At 40.6% G+C, this 19583-nt stretch overlaps 1 protein-coding gene across 9 annotated transcripts in view; it reads right to left on the bottom strand.

The window, feature by feature from the left end:
- tenm2a (teneurin transmembrane protein 2a) overlaps nt 1-19583 on the bottom strand; it is a 274108-nt gene that overhangs the window by 140188 nt on the left and 114337 nt on the right. For 4 of the 9 annotated variants that reach the window (XM_086023692.1, XM_086023689.1, XM_086023690.1 and 1 more), the window contains one exon: nt 5423-5464. The exons of the other annotated variants lie outside the window; for them this stretch is intronic. In XM_086023692.1, coding sequence (XP_085879818.1) covers nt 5423-5464 — 42 coding nt within the window. The remainder of the gene's footprint in view (nt 1-5422; nt 5465-19583) is intronic. 9 annotated transcript variants of the gene reach the window in all.

Here is a 19583-nt window from a genome sequence, read left to right on the forward strand (position 1 = left end):
TTCAGTGTTTAAGCAAAACCAACATACTGTATTTAGATAGTGTGGTACCACTTTCTGTATTAAAGTTATTAAAAGATTACAAGTGCCTATTTATGTCAATGAGTTACAGTATGTCCTTAATATTCAGTTCTGTAAACCAGAGCAAATGTCAGTGTATTTCATCTGATTAAAAAATGATTTTTATGCATGGTTTTCAAGAAGGGAAGAAGATACTTTCATTGCTGATAGCCATTAAGATGCCCTTGATTGGCTTATCACAAAGATCTATTTAATCACATCTCTCTAAGATGTGACTAGGGACTTTTTTAACCGCATGCATTGTTATTGATTATGGCAACGTATTGTTGTCTGTTCTTAAATAGATAGCTATGACTTTGCAAGGTATCACTGAAAAGCAGGCTTGGGTATCCATGGACTGACCCATTGATCCAATTTAAAGGTGATTGGGTTGTGTTATTGATTGCAACTGTCTGGACAAGTGTGACACTGTACGGTGGACAAAAGTTTAAGTGCAGCAAGGGGGAGCAATATGCACCAAACAGGCCCCAGTGGCCTTCTTGAAAAGTTGACATGGCCGCCGCCAAATGGCAATATACAGTATCTCAGCATTTTATTTCAGCAAAGTAAAGGGTTCAGAAAAGAATTGGAAACTGATGAAATGCCGGCCTTTATTTAAATTTGGTCATAGTGCGGAAAGACAGTCAAATACAATCTGATGATTAGTCAGCTCTGAACATTAAGCATCTAATGTGACAGTTTTCACAATCAGGGGTTAAAGACTACAATATGGATTTACTCATCTATTCTCTTCCCTCCTATCTGACAGCCTGCAAAACAAAGTCAAGCTATTAAAGTGAGTATTGAGTGGAGACAAAATGGTTTGAAGAGAAATATTGACATGAGTGTGGCCATTTTTGTTTGCTTTTCCCTCCCTGCTGTTTTTAAATTAGAATCCATTTCTCTGTTTGGCATCCACGCTGTGACTGAACAGCAAGGATGACTTCATGGATTTATATGAGTGAAATGCCACCGGTCACCCAAGGACTGCTTGGCGGGACTATATTCTGCACCGTGGAAAGGACAGTTGGAGAAAGAGTCATTCTCATATTGAAATGCAAGGGTGACACACAAGAGTGAACTATGCTGATAGCGTTCCAGTCAAAAAAATGACCAGCTTCCAGTTAGTTTATGCATCTCTCACATAACAATCTACACTAACATTACAGATGATGACTGTAATGTTTGTACCATTTCCATTACAAAAATTGTGCACATTTTTGTTCTTAGCAGGTGGCACAACAGCACTACAAATAATTTGCAATCACATCTTTTAGGACAAATCTTGAAAAAAGCTGGCTGGGTGTAGGCACTAGGAGTTACTACTTCCAGTGTGGTAGTGCAAAGAAGACACAGCGGGGTAGCATTTATAGGGCAGACCAACAGCAATATCTGTACAAGATGAAATTGCGCAACCATAGTTGAGTAAGCAAATAATAGGCCAGCAGTAGCAAAAGTAGACTTCAGTCTTGTAAGGCAGGGAAGCAATTTGCATCTATATTTGTGAACAAAACCAGCTCTTCTATACTCTTCTGGGAGGACTCAATATTGTGGAGCATTTTTGCATCTTTTGTCCATTCATCAAGAACCTGAATCTGTAAAGTCAGAGGTTGTATAAGAGAGCCTGCCTCACAATGCACATTTTAGTTCACCTCAAAGATATTTGATGGGGTGAGGTCAAGGTTCTCATGTTTTCAACTCATCCAAAGATGATTTGCCAAAAACAAAGCCCAAAATGTCTTGATGGGAAGAATTTGGATTCAAGATGATCCAGGCAGGGGTGCTCAATCCCGGTCCTCAAGAGCCCCTATCCAGCCTGTTTTCTATCTCTCTCTGCCTGCAACACACCAGATTCAAATGATCCGCTCATCACCAAGCTTTGCACAAGCCTGATAACGATTGTGATCATTTGTATCAATTGTGTTCAGGTAGGGAGAGATTGAAACCAAGCTGGATAGGGGCGCTTGAGGACCGGGATCGAGCACGTCTGATCCAGGGGGAATTTACCCAATCCCTAATCGATTAATGCATTCAATAGTTTGTTGTAGTCCTTTGTGCATATTGCGGTAATATGTATCAACTATTGCAAGTAAGCAGGGCACAGCACAGTAGATACCACAAGGCGATGCCAAGCCGCTCCTCACCACACACTGTGTGGGGCCCCACAGCACTGGGCTCCACTCGATGAGACAGCATGGGGCACAGATCGATATGGATTAAAACTCAGTGTGGAGCTACTTATTGACTCCTCCCCTACGTTGTCTGAAGCTAAATGTGTTCAACTGTTATCCATGATTACATAATTTGACCCTTTTACAACATGGAGGGAAAGTGGAGTCCGGGTGCTAAACCAGTGTGACCTGAGGGCCATTACGAATTAAAAAAGGAAAAGAAAAAAATGCTCCACTACGCCATCTTAGTGCCACCTATGGGGCAGATATATCAAGCTACTTAGAATGCTGCTTAGTGGGGGAGCTGGAATCGGAGTCGCATTCCACCTGCCACACCTCAACTGAGACACACACATAGAGCGAGAGGCCTGGCGGTATAGGTCTCAATCCCCCTGGCAGTGCTGGACTCCCCAGAGCGCTCAGCAGGATTTCAGAGATAATCCAGGCGCTCGCAGACAGTCACTGAATGTTAATCCGCAGCCATCGCTTTAACTGTACTGTTAAATCTCAATCGTACTCTCAATCACTCCTCCACATACCCGCCCACCCACACCCCTTTATCCATTACTCTTCTTCCTATGGCTGAGTCTACTAAAATCATGCCCACACCACTTGATCCTCTTTCTATCAGATGATTTTAACTCTATCCTTTCTCTTCATCCCTGATTTTCTTAGAAGCTATAAAACCTCAGCCTTACTCTTTCCTCTGTTTTCTCTCACGGCTACACTCACTATCAGGTGAGCAACAATCCTCTAATTTTCAAGAAAAAAACCCCACATATCTCTCTGTTATCCTTATTCTGCCTAAGAGGAAACTAAAAAAAACAGCCCAGGCTCCTGATTTGAAAGAAAAAAACGTGTTTGATTATCTTTTATTAATGATGAAACAGATTCTAATTTATTTTTATTTGTCTTTTAGAGCAATAAAGTGACACCGCTGGAACTGTTCCTTCTGAAAATTACAAAAACAACCTCTTAATTTGAAGTCAGACAAATAATACAACACATAAAAAGTTGCTACTCTCCTCGTGCATCTCAGTATTCATGTAAAAATGTATTTATACTGTTCGTTATTAATTATTAATTTGAACAATACATTCTCTCTCTCCCTCTCAATATATATAAACACATATACATATATATGCATATATATCCATATATATATATATATATATATACACATACACACATATACAAACACATATACTGTACATATTAGGGGTGTAACGGTTCACAAAAGTCACGGTTCGGTACGTACCTCGGTATGGGGGTCACGGTTCGGTACGGGTTCGGTACAGCAATAAATGCATAAGACTAGGTTGTTTTTTTTAAATTTAGTTTTAACAGAGAGCAAGCTACGATTCAATTTGCCATGAAGCAAAAAACATCCCCTGTTATAAAAATACAAAATAGAATAAAAACGCGCGCATTAGGGTTGTTCATACATAATAATAATAATAATAATAATAATAATAATATTAATAATGATAAAAAAAAATAAAGACAGGAAAACCCCCTTTCTTGTATGGATAGAATGAGGTTGCAGATAAAGTCAGGAAAAACTTGCCAACTAGTTACTTTAACGTCATCATAAGAGCAGCAGAGGACAGCTCTTGTGCGATTGTATATGACAAGGTCCACGGTAAAATGTGGCGGTCGCTTGGATACTGCAGCCGTTCATTCGCGCACAGCGGGGAGGGGAGGAGACTACGACAGCATTTTTCAACATCGCAATCAAACACACTATGTTAATGCTAACAATATTGCTGTCTTGGTAAGGTTCAAGACCTGTAAAAAAAAAAAAAAAAAAAAAGCCCCCGAGTGAACAGGACGCTGTTTGGCTGTGAACATCACAGGGCCTTGTAGCATGCCCGATGCTGATTGGCTGACAAATGGACGGATTTTCGGTGCTTCGTTCTGCAGTGTCCCACTGCTCCACACGCATCATTCACACACCCCCGGCACGCAACCGCGCCCGCCTGCGCGAACCATTGACTCCAATTGAAACGCGACACCAGAAACGCTCCCACTGCAGTTGGTGTGAACGTAGCATGAATGCAGCATCAGGCGTTGAACTTTGCGCATGGGTGGAGTTTTCTTTATTTTGGTATTTTACTAGACTTTGCTCTGGTAGAATTAGGTGTAATGAGGCGTTTCAACCTTTGTGCGCCTTTTCTTGGCCAATCCCAGTAGCATTCCTCATTTGCATTAAAATCAGGGCGGGCGGAGGCGAAGTACGCACGAGTGCCTGACATTGCGGAATCAGAAATAGACTCACCGGAGTCCGTGCATGTCAATGGCAGGTAAACTGTAAAATCTTCCCTCACAGATGATATAGTCAGCCGTGGAAGTGAACTAGGCAATTGGACACCACCTTGCAACCCTCGATCGTGCGCTTGTGGGTGACTCAGCCTACCTTACTGACTTACTATATTTAATGAGCTGAGTTGTGTTGTTCCTGCTCGTCTGTAGTCTTTGCCTGGTGAGCCTAATGTGCTTTTTCATGAATGTAAACAAAGAAAGTTAATTTAAGACTATGTCTCGTGGCTAAATTTTCTTTAATATAGTATGTGTTATGAAGCTTTTGTTAATTATTGCTTTAATTACAGTGATATTGTTGGACAATATCTAAATTTGCTCATTGACTCACCTTGTTTTTCATTGAGTAGTAATGAGGGCTACTCTTTACTGTTGCTAGCATCACATTATTCTATAGAGTACTCTTTTGTACAATATTTGGCCATCCTACCCACCTGTAATCAGGAAACTGTAAAACAAACAATTATTTTACCATCTTTTCTGAAATCTACAGAACTTCCCTCAGTGAATCATCCGCACAAAATGTAATGACAATGTCGAGAGTGGTGTAGCGATGTGAATTTTATGACAATTATGACAATATGAACAATTATCATTTCCAAAAAGGCTTTTCAACAGACTGGAGGATGATGTTATATTCACATTTGGAGCCCAGATAAAAGCTATTACACGCTCTGCAACAGGCTCTATTATCCAGGTATCAACCATATAAACAGACAAAAGGAGTCAATTACAGAGGCACAACATCACAGGAAAGACAACCACACAATAAACAAAGATAAACCCGGGGTTGGCTGGGCATTTTAAGAGAGGCCGTGGCGACCCCTGAGGGGAAAAAGCCGAAAGGATAACAACTATAAGCAGTCATGACTTACTGATCACATAGTCTCCAAACGGATCCTCATTCTCCTCATCATCTAGATAAGATGGAAGGGAAGGAACAGAGGAGGGAAAAAAGAAAAAGAAGCAAAAAACATTAAGAGGAATCAAGACGATGGATCAAACAACATGGGTAAAAATAAGGAAAATGAAATTGCAAATGAAAAACAAAGAATGCTCAACAAAATGTAATTAAAAGGGATGAATACGGGCCTAGACAATGTTTCTTTCATGTACTTTTTGATCAGAAACACAGTACACTATCTGCCTTCTAATGGGAGCAAAGTCCTGACCATTAAACTTCAGTAAGACTTTCTTTTAAGCACCATGCAGAGGTAAATATGATCACTCATAGTTGACTGGAGAATTCTCATTTTTCTTCTCTCGCTCTGTCTCCCATCCTCTTGCTCTCTGGTATATCTGATGATGACATGAGAGGCCATTAAAGCCCACTAAGTTTTCCATTACAGCAGCGGCGTAGTTGTCAGCGAGTTAAAAGTCCGGCGACAGTGATATATCACTAGACTGGGGACTGCATTTACCTGATGATTATCACTACTTTATGCCAATTATACACAATAAACTACTGCAATGTTTGACATTGGTCATTGACTACATGTTCAAACTGTCTCTCATCCAACTGTACTTTTCCCTTCATTGAATGTCATGCCAACGTCAAGAATCTTTTTCCTTTTTTGAGCTCAATTAAATTGCCCGTCACAAATTTATAAACATCTACCCTCCTTTGTCATGAGTCAGAAATCCTGTCCCTGTTAGATGTTCCATAGTCAGCTGTCAATAGTATTTTTGCAAGGTGTTTAGAAAGCACATAAACTCAGAGTGAGATCAGTGACCACCGAGGGACATACAGCGGAGCGTAAAAGTCACCACCATTCTGCTGACTCAATAAATTAGGAGTTCCTAACTTCCTCTAGCGTTAACTTTTGAAAAAAAAAGTGCAGTAGGAGTTTCATGGCAAGGCTTTCTAAAGTCTGCTTTGTGATCGCCGTATACTGTACGTCCAAGCTTTATGTCGAGTTTTGATGGAGTGCCGCATTGCCACTGGACTGAACACGTGCCCAATTGCTAGTGCTTGTGACTTTGTTGGATACCAGGAGAATAACACTTTCCTGACTCAAATTCCAACTGTAACGATTTGTGGAGGGATAATACTGTGGTATTGTTGTTTCCGACGTTGGCCTCAAAACACAATGCTTCGGATGAGACGAGGGACGAATTTTTAAAAATCGGTCTTGGAAGAATTACTCATGAATTTTCAATTGATGTAGGCTATATGAATGTTATTCTCAACTTTCTACCTTTCTGATGTTGTCTGTAACTAACAATAAAATTAAGATGTTGGTCTAAAATGCATGTTCACAATCGGAGGCAAGCCATCTTGTCCCACCGCAGCGCCGTGCGCGAGAGGCACCTGTGACTCCATCCTGTGCCAATGTAGTGCTGTGTAGTGTTTGTGTGGTGGCCATCGGGAAACCTGGGAAAATGTCTTGATTTTCCTGAAAGGCGGGTCTATTTCGAATGTCTGCCGATCATGTGACGACCGTTTGGAAAACATTTGCGACCTTGAAGGAATCCTGAGGTGAACACGCATTTTCTACCTTTGCCAACAGTCGGAAATGTTCGCTCCTCAGTGGGATAGGGGCTTAATCTATGCGAAACCCTTTTAACTGCATAGCAATACAGTATAGCTTATCAAATTTAAATTGTTGTGACTGGTTGTTCCTTGGTGCATCATTTGCTTTGCAGTTGCTATGGTTCTTTTGTGCTTTGTCCTTTATTACGTTATAAAGGCCTGGTGTCTTACAGTTTATAAGCTTGAGTTACTCAGTGACATGTTGTCAGTACGTCATACAAGCTTTCTTCAGAATTCCGTCAGAATTCCTCCAGTCCACTTAAGCGTGTTTGGCACAATAGGCACACTCGATTTCTAGATCAGCTTCTTGATCTGTTTGCGTGAGCACAGCTGTTTTTTCATGAACATGCATTTAGTAAATCAGGCCCAAAGCAGTTAGGCTAGGCTTTGTAATTGCAAAAATAGTATTTCATAAACAAATAGTTCTTCCTCACACAAAATTTTTAACGCAACAAAAATTATTTGCGATAAAAACCTTGCCTGAGGCGTATGAATAAATCATTCAAACAAAGCAGCACTAAGGGACTTGACCATTCCATGGTGAAACATCATTTATAGCAGCTACAGGAAAAAACAACAACCTGGAAAATATCTGTGCACATCTAAACAGGAGCATGGGTAAGCCTTGCGATCAGTATGCTGAGTACTGATCGTGACCGCAGGAGATATAAAGACCTTTGACTTCACCTTAAGACTGACATGCACACAGGCATGCTGCACGCGTGTATGTCCGTTTACCGCACCTCTTGCAACACGTAGGAAAAAGTCCTTGAACCATGTGTAGTACGAAGGCTCATACACATACACGAGCATCCACACACAGGCGTGTGCGTGTTTGCGAAAGCAGGCTGTCAGTGCTGTTCTTACACACCATTCATCACAAGCTACTAATTCTGTTAGACCATTGTCGAGGCGTTCGCACCCCGCGTTGTTCCCTGAAAACTCATTCAGACGCTAATACGTCAACCTTTCCAACACACATAGACGCATGCTGACTCCCACAATCCCCCACAGACCCACACACAAGCGGAGATCCCGATGGGACAGTGGTCTTGACGGATCCCATCAATCCAACATTATCAGAGCTGCTTGAATTTGCTGGACAGGTAGCACACTGAACTGTGTTAATGGTGGAAAGATGGGTGGGTAAGATGAAGATTATCGCAGCGTTTGACAAAATACAAAAAAAAAAAAACCATAAACTGGTCACAAGAAAATCACTGGACGACACACAGCAGACTTTCTCTTTTCCTAACGTACATTGTACAGTGCACTGTAACATTGTAGACTGTGTACGTTTTTTTAGACTGTGAGTGGACCCCTGCAGGAAACCAAGAGAAAAAGCCTTTCACCACACTGAAAAATGACAAGTTTTAGCTTGCACGAAGTAAGCAATGGCAGGGAATCAGGTAACTCAGCATGCTCATATGGAAGAAGGGTTAGACAGAAAGGCCAGACTAAATTTAGCGCCACCTTTTCATTCTCTAATTATGAGATTAATACATCCCGTCACACACGTCACAATGCTGGCCTGTGATTTATTATCTTGTTGAGCAGATGGAAAGATTGAGCCAGAAAGGGAAGACAGAGAGAAATATTGTCTGATGGTAGCTAATCAGCATGCCAGTGTGATTAGGCCAGCCCGGACGAAAGCGTATGCAGCCATAACCGGTGTCTTTGTTTGTAAACCCAGCTAGCAATAAACCAAGATTTATTAGTATCAAACAACTAGGTGGCATTGTGTGGCAGCTGGCGCCCTGACATTGGACCATCCAATTTAAAAATTGAAGGTAGTGGTTGATAGGAAAATTAAAGGAAGGCTTCATTGATTTTACTTGTGTGGCTTGATTGGTCGTAATTAATTAGTTTAGCTTCGAAAAAAAATTAATAAGAGCTGGAAAATACACTTCTTTACACTTGACGTCCATGTTGAGTCCAACGAGAAATAACGTGTGCAATCCAGACAATAGAAACACATAAGACAATGTGGAGAACACAAAGAAAAACAATGCCATAATGAAAAGCAAAAATCTGCAAGGAGTCGACCAGAAACAGCAAACAAGGTGCACACTGACATGTTATTCCACCATTTTTTCAAAAAGTGTACTTACGCTTGATTAAAGTTGTATCCGCGGTGGTTTGAATGAAAAAATATATATGTTTTTATCAAGAAAAACTGATTCCAAACACATTTGTGGTAAAACTAGTTGTTAGTTAAAGCAATCTTATAATAGCTCACAGAACCTATTTGTCGAGGCAGTCATACTTGCCCCCAAGGAGCAGAGCCGTGAGGTAGTGGCATCTCTCCAACATGGCATTTTCTTTGTCAAAATCTGACGCATCTGAGTCATTCTCCTAATTTTCCACAGTCAATATTAAGGGAAGGTCCGTCAATCCGTCACTGACGACGCCTGTTTTGCTGTGTCAGATGAGGTCGGTGCTGCAGCGCGTAATAAACAATGAGCCACCGCATGCAAAGGCTTCCGCTTTCTTCTCTGACGCGGGTCAGGTTATATCTTTCCCGTCTGAATAAATCGACGCCACGTCCACGGCCGTCTAACCAGCCGAGTGGATCCCGGGACTTCTCGTTGTCGGATAAGGAAGCGGGTGGCCCTGATGTGCTCACTCACGGCTTCCTGGCTGGCAATGGAGTATTTTATTGATTTAAAAAAAAATTTGGGTAGACCTTTTACCCGGAAAAAAAATAAGAAAAGGCAGATTTACATCTAAAGGCAAGTGATCTGGCATATCACTCAATAGTAATAGTAATTGGTGGGTGCAAGGATTAGGGCTCACTCGACGACTTGACATCACATCCGTTCCTAACATGACACCGTGCATTAAAATTAACCAGGGGGATTATTTGGGCAAATACGAGATTCGGCACAAAATTGTGAACATCAGATATTTATCAAACTTTACAATATTATTCCGTTTCACCATTAATACCTCAAAATGGGAAGCCGGAGGTCCACTAAGTTATGTCAAGCCCCCAGTGTGCACAAGGACAGGCAGGCATGCGTATGTGTGCAGTGAAACTTTCCAATTTACAGTTGGAGATGAGACACACAAACGCAGGCAAACGCTGTGCCGAGTATTTTTAATGAGGAAGAAGTGGGATGTTAGTTTAACTCCCAGAGGGAGGATCTGCTTTCTCTCAAGCCTTCTGCCATCCCGGTGCAGGTGGCGTTGTGAGCGTTATGTCCATTATGCCAGCAGAGTCCGGGCTCGTAAATGAAGCCGCTGAGACACCGGACCAAGGCATCACTCTGATCATCAGGCACGTAAGGTAGAAGGACATATTAATTACAGCATTGTCTACGCGTGTGTAGCAAGTGAACCACATGGCAGACGTTGTGCTGTCTGATGCACTTCCTGATCCACTCGTTCTCCAAAATGTATTTTGTGCCACCAAAAGACCATCCGGCGCTGCAACTTTCACATCAAAAGTGGAATCTCACTCGAGAGACTTATTTTTTAGTACTGACTGGAAACGACACGGATTCATTCTATCAGGATTAACAGTATAGATGCAGCGTAACAATGTGTGGATATCATTGTGCAGTCTCGTCCAAAGTTGACACACGTGACGGTTATCTAGTGACATGCTTAATGAAAATGCTGGCCAGCTATATTATTTTTTAAATTGTAATTAAAGTTATTAAATGCACATGAAGAATAATGAAGTCATCAAATTATAAACAAAATAATTGTTATTTCTTCATGTATAAGACAATCACGGTAGAATGTAAGGATTGGGGAGTGGTCTAGAGGGTTGAAAGAAGAATACTGTCATGGTAAAATAAGAAATAGCAGATAGACTTCCAGCAGCACCATATTTATTTATCTTAAACACATTTGCTGCAGTCACCAAACAAAAGCCACTGATAATTAAAAGCTTAGTATCTGTCTGTTTGCTTTTCTAATTAGAGGACAGGGATTGTGCGGCTTAATCAGCCGTATTATGTAAAAAAAGAAAAAAAAGGCAACTGGAAACATGGCAATAAATGTCTGACTTCACAGTGGATAAATAGACCAAAGCATTTAAATATTATGTGTCCAGTAACAATGTCAACCACCCCAACCCAACATCTCTCTATCTACCAGAGCTGGGCAGTCCGTCCCTGGGCCGGACCGGTCGGACCCTCCGGCCCGGCCGGATGCCCATTTTTGGGGCGGAGGGGTTGGGGGTGACAAATTTAAAAAAATAGCTGGACTAAGCATGGCCGGAAGTGGATTTTAGTCCGGCCCACTAATCGGGCCTCGTGCATTTGACATGGTTGGGAGGCGGCCAAATTTCATCTCAGCCTACTCAGTGAAAGGCTTCTTTTTAGGCTTCTCTCTACTCTCGCGTCGACGCATTGTGCTGTTGCCGCTAGGTCTCTAGTCATCTCGGTCTCTTTAAGGTTGTAGCAGGCACGATATCCATTGTTGTCGCTGGCTTTATGAAGTGACGCCCCCCGACTTGTTTTAAAACTTGTGTCCATGAGTATATTCAAGCTGCGCGCAGCACTGACTAAAGGATGATGGTGGCACATTAAGGTGGAGTTCATGCACTTCATCTGGCGTTTTCCCTACTTTCAGAAATATGCCGTAGCAAACCTGCTGTGTGTTGTGGTTTGCTGGTATGCTTTTATTTTGAAGGCCGTGAAGGAGGGGAAGTGTGCAAAATAAATAAGTAACTTGTTGACGCGACTTCTGGCCGTCTGTTGGACCCAAATAATTATACAATACGACAAACCAACCTGAGGCTCGCAATGGAAGTAATCACACGCATGTGGGTAAGTAGCAAAGTAATAGTGGCGCATTTCGAAGCATGTTTGAAGCGTGTCCACAGCGGGTTTGAATAGTAAATTAGCCAGCTAATGATCCTTAAAAAGCCTCTGCCATTCGCATCTCTCCCGCGGCGGCATCAATCACGGACACCTTTTTTTTTTTGGGCCGGGGGGCGAAACAAAAGCGGATAAATCTTGCTTTGCTTTTTTGCACATGCGCTGATGACACTGATACGTCCATGTAAGTAAGCAGTTACCGGTACTTAGCCTAAGGAATAATTACACATGTGCACAAGGTATATTACAAATTCATGGGTTAAGATTTCTGCTCTCTAGTAAACTAAGATGCTAACTCCGATGCTCCGAACTAAGATGATCCATATATATAGATATATGCATTTGTACCAATAGACATTACATATGATATGGCATATTGTAGTAATGTAGCGATGGTGAAGCATCACACTTCCTTGCATGCGTTAGTTGAGTGTGGTGGACTTCTTGATGCTGTGGTCCTGCGGTGGCTGGCAATGTCACCGGGTCCTCACAATCAGTGCGGGGCTGTGAGAGAGGTGCCGGCTCCCTTTCATCCGTGCGGGGAGCAAGGCCCAGCACCGACACTGAAAGGTCTGTCTTTCCTCACCGAATAGAATCATGCTGGAAAGTGTACGGCTTGACCATGGTTACAGTATACATTGTGTTTTAGAACAATACTTACCGGTGACCATATATATAATTGCATAGGGGTGAAAAAGCGAAGGTGTGTGGCCAAAATGTAGCGACCATTACATACCACGTCGGGTACATTCATTATCTTGTTCACTGCCAAATACCTATCTTTGACTTTTCACAGTCCAGACTTTTAATCCCAGGAATTTCTTTTTTTTTTTTTTTAAACGAAATGTCAGGCAGTGAATGAGTAAATTATAAAATGTTATACTTTTATTTTTATTCCATCCTCTGGCTCATTTGTTTCAATTTATTGATGTTTTGTTCTGGGAGGCACGGTGAACGACTGGTCAGCATGTCCGCCTCACGGTGCGGAGTTTGTGGGTTCGAATCCGGTTCCGGCCTTCCTGCGTGGAGTTTGCATGTTCTCCCCGTGCCTGCACGGGTTTTCTCCGGGAGCTCTAGTTTCCTCCCACATTCCAAAAACATGCGTGGTAGGTTAATTGGACACTCCAACTTGCCCCTAGGTGTGATTGTGAGTGTGACTGTTTGTGTCTGTGTGCCCTGCGATTGGCTGGCAACCAGTTCAGAGTGTACCCCGCCTACTACCCCCGCGATGCTTGTGAGGATAAGCGGAATGGATAATGCATGGATGGATGTTTTTTTATTTGTCAAATTTTACATATTGAAAAATAATTTTTTGTGATTCTACTGTTGAATAAAGTAACATTTATTACCACAAACAACAGAACAAAAGTACATTAAATTGGTACCGTTGAGTACCCGTATCGATTCCCAGATTCCCAAGAATTGGAATTGAACTTGTTCAAAAGTGAATGGTACCAATCCCGAATGATGGCCTCATATTACAAATACACAACAAATAGCCAGATACTGTATATTATTAAATAAATACTATTACCTTTACTTTTAAGGGGATTGGTAAGAAAATGCTTGCTATATTTAAACATTTTTGAAATAGAAAACAATTTTAGAAAGAAAAAGGAAGTTAATACACATACTTTGCATTTGTGGCCCACATACTATGATGTGATGGGTTAGATCTGGCCCCGAGCCTTGAAAGGGCTTCCTCTATTGTCTTGAAATGATTTTCCAGGACTTCGTGGGACTTTTCCATTTTTCTCATTCACATATTTTCTATTTCTGCTGTCGTACAATTGAGCAAGTATGAAATGCTGAGTGAAATGTGGCCAAGTAAGACTACCTGTTACCCGTCACTATCTTGAAACCGTCGTCATGGTCGCTGCGGCTCTACTGAAACCAGAGATGTATTTCATCTCAGAGCACACAGTAAAAAGTGATGGCAAGCCCAATCCAACTCTGTCACTCAAACAGAGGAGACAATGCGAGAGAGAAAAACCTCACACTTGATACAGCAACACTCTTAACATAAATGTGGCAGTTTGGGCGTGTCTTTGGAGAAAATAAATCCTTACATGGGTCTGAAAAGTCGGTAAATCCATCATCAAAGTTGTATGGAAACACTGGGCAGCGGAACTGTTCTTAGAGAATATGCAATTTGATTGGTTCGTAACGTCGCGCGGGGCGTTGTGCCAGCTACCGTAGAAGCAGAGATGAAGCAGAAAAGTACTACAGCTCACTGTTGACCAGTGAAGGCAGCTGAAAACAGACAAACGTGTCTGTTTAACCCGGTTGCATTCACCCACAAGACAGATGGAGGAAACATAATTTTCCAGGACATTTGACTTTTTTCAAATGTGTTTTCCAAGGCTGGAAAATTAATTAATCATTTCCCAGCTTTTTCAGGACGCGTGGGTACCGTGTTTGAGTTTGACATCTGTGTTCAAGAAGGATAGACCTTGTGAGCTACACTCTTACCTGAATCTGGCTCAAAACAATCTTATTTCCATGAAGCTAGCTGACTGTCTGCACACGTACATGAACCCACACGCACACACACACACACAGACATGTCAGTTAGCTAGACAATAGCAGCACTAAAGGCTTTAATATTAAAACACTCACATTGCATAAGCTTGTTTCTCTCATTCCAATCAGAAAGGACAGCGGCATGTCCATCTGACCACCTGTAACATTTCCTAGTTTGAAAAAAAACTTGAGCTAACTCCTACCTAGCAACTTGTTTAAACAGTGAATGAAGTAGAAAAACAAGTGTCCTGTAGTGATAATAATGTCTTGGTATTGAGTAGTAAAGAAACGTGTCACATATCTTGGTTAAAGCAACATTCACATGCTTTCATTCTTAATGATGGGAAGATAATAGACAGCTTTCTCCACTGGCGCTTCAAAGCAGTTGTGGGAAGGATGACGTGGACCAAACCATTTTTCAAGCAAAAGGGGGATGTACTTTATTTCTGGTGTTAAAATACTACGTTTTAACTTAGTACTATATGTTTTTTTGTTTTTTTTTACAAATGTCAAGCTTGTTAAAAAGAACACAGTAAAAGAAAAAATAAAGGTCTCTAAAATCTGGGGGGCTCTATCATTTTCTTTAGGCAGGCTTCAGGCTTCAGCACCTAAAGAGAATGATAGCGGGCTAGAGAGATCCAGGGGTAGGAAACTCCGGTCCTCGAGGGCTGCTATCTTGCATGTTTTATATGTTTCCCTCCTCCAACACACCTGATTCAAATGATCAGCATGCTCGGCAGAAGCCTGAATCAGGTGTGCTGGAGGATGGGAAAAATCTAAAACATGCAGGATATCGGCCCTCGAGGACCGGAGCTAGCCGCCCCTGGGCTAGTCACATCCATGGGTTACACGATGTATATATTGCAGCTGGCAAAGAAACGTGTACCCTGATTATTGAAATGAACAAAAATAAACACAACTGATTTTCATGTGCATGAATCCAATATTTTTGTCTGGTAGGTTTTTGGGGCAAATATGGAGTATATTCCTTAACTTCTGCATTGAGCCATTTTGCCGGAATATTAGTGAACATTTGCCCCTGTTGACAGAAAGCAATGTTGAACTGAATTACATTCAGCCTTGTGTTTTATGAAAGACAAATGCAGGGCATATAGATGGAAACTGGTATACAAGCACTAAGCAGTGGACTGTGGAGCACAGCTGTAAAATCTGCTCTGGGCGTCAGGTGTAAATCAATGTCAAAGCTAGGCCTTATTTCATCTAATGCGTGTTTTAATCATTTTTCCTCCTGATCAATGCTGTTTGAATGGGGCCATCATGCGCAACTGTGAGGATTTACAAGCTCTCCTTTCTCTTGCTTGTGTTTCCAGACGGACAGTTTATGAGGCAGTGCAGAGTACGACAGTAAATCTCGGGCTCTACTTTGGCAAAATGAAATCTCCTGATGCTGCTCTTCACACCCATATTTGTTTGTCTCACTATGGTGCTTCCACAAATTGAACTTCTATCAGCTCTGCCAAGTCAACGTTCTACTCGCTTTATTTTAATAGTGTCTGGAAGGTGCTATAAAAGTGAAGTGTCTAGATCCAATACTTGGCAGTAAAGTGGAACGCTGGAAAACTTTGGAATCTTTGACCTGCAACTCATTTAAAAACTTATATGTACTTGGCCATTATTGAAGTAAATAAATTAAACACATCATGGCATTTGTATTATTATTGTTATTATTTATTGTTATTGTTGTTAGTAATGATAATAACAATAATGATAATCATCATTATCATCATTATTATTCCCACTCCCACCAATACTACTGTATTTCCCGGACTATAAGTCACGTTTTTTCTCTCTCCATAGTTTGGCCAGGGTGCGACTTATACTCTGGAGCGATGTATGTGTGAAATTATTAACACATTATTACTGTCAGGGCCATGACATTTACTTCTATATCATTTCACATTATTGTAACCCACATAAAGAAACATACGATACATCCTAAAAGCTATTAAAATGCATGAATAATTCAAACGGTTAAAGTCCACTGTTTTGTTAAATAAGTAATTAAAATTGTATGATGAAAATACAATTTGACTGCTAATGCCTTGCTAGTCGAGGAAGTCAGCTTATCCAAACAGCTAAACACTCACAAACAAACTTCACAGACTTCAGGTGTGCAGCGAAGTTGCCTGTTAATATTGAGAAACTGCACGAGAAAAAGAAAATACTATTTATGCATTACATACACATGTATTTTCATAGACATGAACAAGATGAGCCTTTGCTAACGATTAGCGATCACGATTAGTATGTTCAGTCAACAACCTACAATCATCCACAATTCAGCTTGTATATAAATGTCATTACAAACAACTGTCTAAGTTAGTTTTTAGACGATGGTTGAAAAAGAATGAACCACAAACAGGCAAAGATACTAACGATTAGCAATCGCGATTAGCATTAGCGATAGCGATAAGTATGTTCCGTCAACAACACAGTACAATCATCCACAATTCAGCTCCTATATAAATGTTGCATGCTCATTCCACACAATTGTCTACGTTACTTACAGGCGATGGTTAAACAAGAATCACGAACAGGCAGTTGCCTGCCACTGGCTGGGATATTGCATCATACAGCCACCCACGTAAGAAGCCGAGCACAGAGGAGATGAAGACATGATTACGACCGAATACATAAATACTTTTGGTGAGTTTAAAGTTATCTTACAGTAACTTTCTTGTATGCTACATGTGTGAATGTTAGCTAAATGTTACCATCGTAGCTCGGTGGAAATGATGTGTACTAAGCGCACAATTTCCTCCCAAAATGTGAACTAAAACTCTAGTGCGACTTATATGGGCCATTCTACTTAATTGGTTCAAATTCAGAGTTGGAAAATGTGTGAAATTTGTATTTTATTTCATGTTGCACCATATCTAAGGGGCAAAAATATAGTAAACTACAGTCAATTTTCAAATAGTATTTTCTAGATTTTCCTTAATATCTTGCCTGTCCCTAAAATGCGTCACTACCGAAACACACAATTACAGAAGAATAAATATAATTCTACTAGCCGATTCATATTTTCTTCCATTCCCCCCTCTACAGAGTATTTTTTATAAATTAATATACATGGTTTTGACATCAAAATCAATCTAAATTTTGACTTTTTCCAAAATAAATCAAAATGTATATGCTATTTTCCTTTGTAAAATGTAGAAAGTTGATCATATTGACTTCAAAAGTCATCATTAATTAAAACAAACATACCCTTAAAGAATCATTGTTGGTTGATAATTCAATAATTCTTATTTTTGTTAAAACATCAGTTTTTTCGGTAGTGACTGCAAAATTTCAGATGTGACCATATTATTGCTGCTGTGGCAACAATACTTTGTGTGAGGGTAGCATTGTAATCACTTAACTAGTTTGGCTATATTTTAACTTTTAACGTGTATTATAACTAATGAACCATTATTTGTTTTCAAATTTCTACTGCTTTGTGCTGTACTCTGTGTCACAGGGGGTTGGAGTTGATCGCAGCGGACTTAGGGCAAAAGCAGGGTACACGCTGGACCGGTCCATCACAGGGCTCTTTATCATTCAAAAACTGTGGTTTCACCTTCCAAATGAAAATTTAATTGGAATGACAAACATTTTTGCAACATACATTTCCCTGTATGTATGTTACTCCATGCTCTTCTGACTTTCCTTTGCTCTTTGCTGGATAATTCATTGGTAGACTTCAGCTTTCCTTCTTCCTTCCATCTCTTATTTCTTTCTCTTTTCCTTTATTAAATATTCTTTAGATTTCACTGGGTCATTGTAATCCTTCGCCTGTACTCTGTCTCTGCTAGGCTTTTTGGCATTTTGGTGTTTTTCCCTTCAAATTAAGATAAAATATGAAATAGAATATTGTTAAAATGAGAAAGATCTATGTATGACAAATGTATCCATGTATTATATTATTTAAAACGTACTTTATTCAAAAAGAAACATCATATTGTCACTACCGAAACCATTATGTCACTACCGAAACCTATCTGTATGTTTTGGTAGTAACTGTTTGGGTTTGATTTTCCCCTTCAAATTAAGATAAAATATTAAATAGAATATTGCTAAAATCAGAAAGATCTATGCATGACATATATATATATATTTATATATATATATATATATATATATATATATATATATATATTATATTATGGGCGGCACGGTGGTCGACTGGTTAGCACGTCCGCCTCACAGTTCAGAGGTCGCGGGTTCGATCCCGGCTCCGGCCTCCCTGTGTGGAGTTTGCATGTTCTCCCCGTGCCTGCGTGGGTTTTCTCCGGGCACTCCGGTTTCCTCCCACATTCCAAAAACATGCATGGTAAGTTGATTGGATACTCTAAATTGGCCCTAGGTGTGATTGTGAGTGCGGATGTTTGTCTCTGTGTGCCCTGCGATTGGCTGGCAACCAGTTCAGGGTGTCCCCCGCCTACTGCCCAAAGACAGCTGGGATAGGCTCCAGCACGCCCCGCGACCCTTGTGAGGAGAAGCGGTACAGATAATGGATGGATATATTATATTATGTAAAACTTACTTTATTCAAACATAATCATCATATTGTCATTAAAGAAACCATTATGTCACAACCGAAACATTTCTGTATGTTTCGGTAGTGACTGTTTCGGTTTTATTTTTTCCCTTCAAATTAAGATAAAATATGGAATAGAAAATTGTTAAAGTCAGAAAGATCTATGTATGACATATGTATCTATGTATTGTATTATTTAAAACTTAGTTTATTCAAAAAGAAACATCATATTGTCACTACCGAAACCATTATGTAGTTTCGGCATTGACCGTTTCGGTAGTGACCATTTCGGTAGTGACGTTTTGTGATAGTTGTTAACAATAGTCAACAATGCTAGGCACAATGTGGCTACCACAGACAGTTTTGAGCATGTGTACGGAGAAAGAAAACAGCACATTTAGCATTAAAATCAAAAGTGCTCATTTTATTGCCGAAATGAGGTGTTCGGTAGTGACGGTCCTTAAAACAACATGCTGATTTTCAGACTTTGGAGGGCTCATAACTTAATAATGCTGCCAACTAATTACTCACCATGTGGCCAGTGATGAACATAAAGGTAATGTCTCTTACTGGTGACATTTCTGGGGATCTGGCTAAAACCAAGC

The sequence above is a fragment of the Filicampus tigris genome, chromosome 2, assembly GCF_054856515.1.
Source record: "Filicampus tigris isolate MCC_2025a chromosome 2, RoL_Ftig_1.0, whole genome shotgun sequence".
NCBI lineage: Eukaryota > Metazoa > Chordata > Actinopteri > Syngnathiformes > Syngnathidae > Filicampus > Filicampus tigris.